The sequence below is a fragment of the Triticum dicoccoides genome, chromosome 3A, assembly GCF_002162155.2.
Source record: "Triticum dicoccoides isolate Atlit2015 ecotype Zavitan chromosome 3A, WEW_v2.0, whole genome shotgun sequence".
NCBI lineage: Eukaryota > Viridiplantae > Streptophyta > Magnoliopsida > Poales > Poaceae > Triticum > Triticum dicoccoides.
The window spans coordinates 122,398,870-122,404,356 of record NC_041384.1 but is presented as its reverse complement, the minus strand read 5'-3'; the positions used below and the strand labels follow the sequence as shown (position 1 = coordinate 122,404,356).

General features: G+C 50.7%; 1 protein-coding gene across 1 annotated transcript; it reads left to right on the top strand.

Annotated features, from left to right (window-relative positions):
• The first annotated feature begins 2,949 nt into the window (after nt 1–2,949).
• Nucleotides 2,950–4,989, top strand: LOC119267513 (peptide-N4-(N-acetyl-beta-glucosaminyl)asparagine amidase A-like). Its single transcript, XM_037548901.1, has one exon. It carries the CDS (start codon nt 2,973–2,975, stop codon nt 4,767–4,769), a length of 1,797 nt encoding a protein of 598 aa, XP_037404798.1. The 5' UTR covers nt 2,950–2,972; the 3' UTR covers nt 4,770–4,989.
• The last annotated feature ends 498 nt before the right edge of the window (nt 4,990–5,487 follow it).

Here is a 5,487-nt window from a genome sequence, read left to right as displayed (position 1 = left end):
CCATGCAGTTTGCAGCCCAATCAGTGTACTTGTCCAACTTTTTCTGAATTTTTGGGCACAATCTCATACTCCATTTCCTATCTTGTGCAACTTCCTTCTGCTTGTTGTACAACCTTGCTGTTATCTTGCTATTTATGTTGTCCACCATGGAGAAAATAGGAAGTTCTCTGGATGGCAAAATCCAGCTGTCATTTCAAATGAAAAAACTTGTTAGTTCATTTCATTTAACATTTTAGTGCATTTAACAGTTCAGAAAAGCACAGCCAAGAAATGTGTACCTATTAAATACTTCAGACATATTATTGAGCAGGATGTCACACTTTGGAAAAGGATTAAAAAAAGCTTTAATCCATGTTCTTGGTGGCCATTTCTCAACCCATTTGTATGCATGCACACTGTCCGCCTTCATCTTCTCCATTGCTTTTTTGTATGTTGGATTGTTAGTGGCTCTTGCAATAGCCCATAGATTATTCTTTAGTTGTTCCCCCTTGTGAAGCTTATGGAAATTCTGATACATATGCCTGACACAAAATCTGTGTTCAGCATCTGGCCACACCTTTGCAACTGCAGCTATAAGACCCTGGAGAACACATAAACAATGCAAGTATCCATTAAATCTAACTACACTATATTATAGCAAGCAATAAGGTAAAAAAAAATATAAGGTGTTGCACATACCTTTTGCTTATCACTCATTATTGTGTATGGAGAGGTGTTGCATATGTTGAGGTCATCCTTTAGGCTAGCCAAAAACCACTCCCAGCTGCTTCTACTGTAGTTGATGTGTTTCTGGTCTTTTTGATTGGAACCCTATTTCTGATGCTGTAAGAGGTAATAGCATGCCTGAGCTCCTCAACAGTACCAAACACCATACCTAATCTGAATACAGGGGCATTCAAATCAGTTTCTGGATTAAAAGCCTTGAAGTTGTACTTGAGCTTGTCCCTCTGTTCTTTGGATAACATTATGGTTGGATCATCTAGAGCATCTTCAGCTAGCTCTGTTTCATAGTCACATGTGTAAACCTTCTCTCTATGATCATCCACCTCTTTGTCAACATGTTCCTCAAACAGATCATCATACCCGTCCATAATATCATAGTCACTTTCATAGAATTCCTCATCTGTGTCTGAACCTGCTGCACCATTTTCATCTTCTTCCTCCGTTTCTTCAGAAGCACATCCTGAATATGTTGCTTTAGTAAACAATCTCCTTGTTCTCCTTTTAGTTGAGTCACTTCTCTCTTCAGCTGAGCTAGCTTGTTCTTTGCCCTTGCCATCTTTTGTTGGGGTTACGACCTTTGGCAACTCAGGCAGTCCATCAACTGGAACATCATCTCTAAGAAGGTTGCTCGGTGTCTCTCCATGGTCTATGAGCAGCAACAGATTCTTGTGGAATGTACTAGCTGCTATCATTGCAAGGCTATCAGCATCACAAGTCATCTCTCTCATTCCTTCTTTAACTGTCCTACCAGACTGACACCAGTATACAACATGCTGCCCTGTTTCTCTATCATAGCCCAGCTGCTTCACAAAGTCTTCAATCCACAGTATGGACCAAGTGTCAGAGTCACAGTGATCAAACCAGTCAACTTCATAGTCAATGTAGCTTCTGTTGTTGTCAGCTCCACAGAAAAATCCTCTGTGATGAATTTCAACCGTGAACCGCCCATCAAAATCACCTACAATGCAGAGAATGCAAAAACATTCAGTAAACTATACACATCTTCAATTAATTATGCTTAAAACAGCTAACATGTTCACTTCATAGTGCCAAAAATAGCATGCATCTGCAATCGAGTGCAAAGAAAAAAAGCAGGGATCTATAGTTCACACAACCAAAATAAATTCAGTTGAGAATGCACATCTTCATTTAACATTAATGTCAAATTCCATTACGATTCTGTCATGTCCAGTCACAAATAATGGATCTAACTACTGGATTTGTAGTTAACACTGCTTACTGAAAAAACAGCAAACAAACTACTCAAAATTCCTAACTTTCAAATATCTACTGTTGTCCAAATATTCAGTTATCAACTGTCCAAGGTTCAGTTAGCAAGTGTCGAAATTCAGTTAAGTACAATTTCATCAAAAATACAAGCTGCTGTACCACATCCAATGGTTTCACTGGAGCAAACATGTTCTAATAATCTTCTACGCGGGGGGTTAATTATTCACAGATATCTGAATATTTCAGATCACGAAAACATAGCCCGTTTGGACCTGCGAGAAATCCTATAAACAGCCCACATTACGGATGAATGGAAAGGGGGCTTCTTACGTCAGGGCATCTAGCAAGCATCCACTGACGAAATCAAGGCCAATTAAAGGTTTTCACCGATTCGAGCACATTGACTAAAACCCTAACATAAACAGGGGAGAAAGAGGTGGCGGACAGAGAGAGAGATAGAGGGCATGCTCACCATATACAGGGGCTGGTTCCCCGGGATCTCGCCGACGGGGCTCCATCGTCATCGACGCCGCCGATCAATGCCGTCGCTCCGATCAACGCCGCCGTGACCTGCAAACGATCAAGAGGAGAGACATAGGAGGAGAGCACGAGGCGAGGGAGTCGATGAGGGAGGGTTTGGGTAAACTGATTCAGCCATATGCGGGGCCATATAACTAACAGGCCAAACCTCTCCCGCCTGTGCATGGGCTTTTTCGTGATAAAAATAAAGCTTCCAGGGGGTTTTCTGCAAACACCCAGGCCACACGCCTCTGCCCGCGCCTTGCAGGCACTGACAATGGGCCCGTCGCCACGCTGGCGATCCCAATCAGCCCTCTATTCGTATCCAAACGTGATTCTGACCGTATATGAACGATCAAGCCAAGTTTTGTAACCAGATCGACGTATGCCACAAGTTTCAGCACTAAACTGACTTTTTGTGGCAAGTTTAGACACCTGTGGTGTAATTGACTCTTTAAATTATTGTGGTAGTATAATACGTAGTATTTCCCAGCCATCTCATGAGGGATGTTGGTCCCTTAAATCCCCAGCCTTCACGAGGACACAACCGTGCACGCACCGGCACCGGCACCAGCACCATGCCTACCTCCTCTGCTCCCCGCCTCCTCTTCCTCTGCTTCTTCACTCTGCTCGCCCACTTGCACTCCGCCGTCGCCAGGCCGCACCACGCCCGCCTCTCGGCCGAGGACGTTGCCGCGGTCGAGGCGGCGCTGCCGGCTCGCCACCTCGCCAAGGCCAAGACCACCTTCTTCGAGGTCAACCGGCCGCTGCACCGGCCGCGGGGGAGCTCGGGGCCCTGCTCCACGCTCCTCCTCTCCCAGTCCTTCGCGCTAACGCTCAACAAGCCGCCGGTCACCGCCGCCTACTCGCCGCCCTCCTGCCTGGGCGGCGCGGGGGACGTCTCCCTCGCCGTCCTCGAGTGGCGCGCCGACTGCCACGGCGTCCAGTACGATCGCATCTTCGGCGTCTGGCTCGGCGGCGCGGAGCTCCTGCGCGGCAGCACCGCCGAGCCGCGCCCGGGCGGCGTCACCTGGTCCGTGCACAAGGACGTCACCAAGTACGCCTCCCTCCTCGCCGCCGGCAACTCCACGCTCGCGGTCTACCTCGGCAACCTCATCGACGACACCTACAACGGCGTCTACTACGCCAACCTCACGCTCCACCTCTACTTCCGGCGCAAGGCCCAGCTGACGGAGGCGGCGCCGACGCCCGCCGACCTGATCCTCCCCGTCTCGAGGAGCCTGCCTGTCGACGACGGGCTCTGGTTCGTGGTCCAGAACAAGACCGACGTCGAGTCCACGCGCGTCGCCGTGCCGGCCAACGCGTACCGCGCGGTGCTCGAGGTCTACGTCTCGTCCCACTACTCCGACGAGTTCTGGTACATGAACACGCCGGACCAGAACGGGCCGTTCCGCGAGGTCACCGTGCTGCTCGACGGCGACGTCGTCGGTGCCGTGTGGCCGTTCCCGGTGATCTACACCGGCGGCATCAACCCCCTCATCTGGCGCCCCATCACCAGCATTGGCTCGTTCAACCTGCCCACGTACGACATCGAGCTCACGCCGTTCTTGGGCAAGCTGCTGGACAGCAAGGAGCACGAGGTCGGGTTCGCGGTGACCAACGCGCAGAACTCGTGGTACGTGAACGGCAACCTCCACCTCTGGCTCGACCCCAAGGGCTCCACGACCACCGGCGGCCTCATCTCCTACGACGCGCCCAAGCTGTCGGGGAGCATCACCTCGCACTCCGTGGACGGCATCGACGGGGAGTACCGCGCGACGGCGAGCCGCAACATCTCGGCCACGGGGTGGGTAAGCTCGTCGCGCGGCAACATCACCACCACGTTCGCCCAGCGGCTCAGCTTCGCGAACTCGAACGTGGTGAGCAGCAAGGGCAGCTCGCAGGTGATCAACCAGACCACCGACGCCCACGCCGACGTTGGCGGCGGCGCGTACGCGCAGCAGGTGCACCAGAGCTTCCCGCTCTACATCTTCCAGGGCGGCGACGGCAGCGGCACCTCCTCGCAGCGGCTGAAGCGGCGCGTGGAGATCGGGTTCGTGGAGTCGCGCGCGGGCGGCGGCGGGGCGGGGACGAGCACGCTGCGGAACGAGCAGGTGGCGGAGGCGGAGGTGGTGCTCCGGGACGACCAGGTGGCCGGCGCGTCGTGGCGGATGCACCAGGTGTACAACTACGGCGCCAGCAACGGCGGCTGCTACTTGAGGAACGTGACCAGCGTCGGCTACGACGTGCTTTTCGACCATGATGTGGCGTCGTGCGCCGGGACGCGCCGACGTTGACGCCTGTCGGCCGGGATAACGGCCACGAAGGGGCCTGGTGTAAACTGTAATGGGAACAGAAGTGGGCCCGAATAGTTCCGTACTACTGTAGTCTTTGCGTTATGGTTATGATGGGTCGTCTCGTGTCCTTAGCTCTGAATAAGAAAGGAGTGATGTGATGTATGTAATCCCTAACTGCAATTAGTTAATTTGGAAAAAAAGTGTCTTGAATTTGGAAAAATCATAGCAGTAGAGTTTGTTATGTGTTTAATTCCATTCTTTTCGAACTCATGTCTTCTGACTTTGCTAATTAGAACGGTTGTGCTAAAACTCATTCGGCTGACATAATTTTTGGTAGGCTGCGATTCGTGTTTTGCCTAGCGATTGTGTTGCATAATGACTCGGGCCCGGCCAATTCCTTTCTGTTTTCGCCGCGTTCTCACGCGTAGTGTTCTTTTAACACAGTATAAATGCAAACGCTCATGTAAACGCGTATACATTTATTTTTATGAACGTACACACACATATCTTATCTCTATGAGTATCTCTGAGAGATTGAGCCGGCATATCATCTTGAGATTTTATGAAGTCACCTTAGACGCCTCGTTTATGATAAATGCGAGCACCGAGGCTTGACCTCTGATGGGCTGGGGATACCACTGTCCACCTAACCTATAACATTCCAAAATTTTCAATTTGGATTGTTATACATAGATCATCCATGCATATCATATTTTAC

What these genes read in the sequence shown, in the direction of transcription:
- LOC119267513 (XM_037548901.1), top strand. Translation starts at nt 2,973, where the DNA reads ATGAGGGATGTTGGTCCCTTAAATCCCCAGCCTTCACGAGGACACAAC.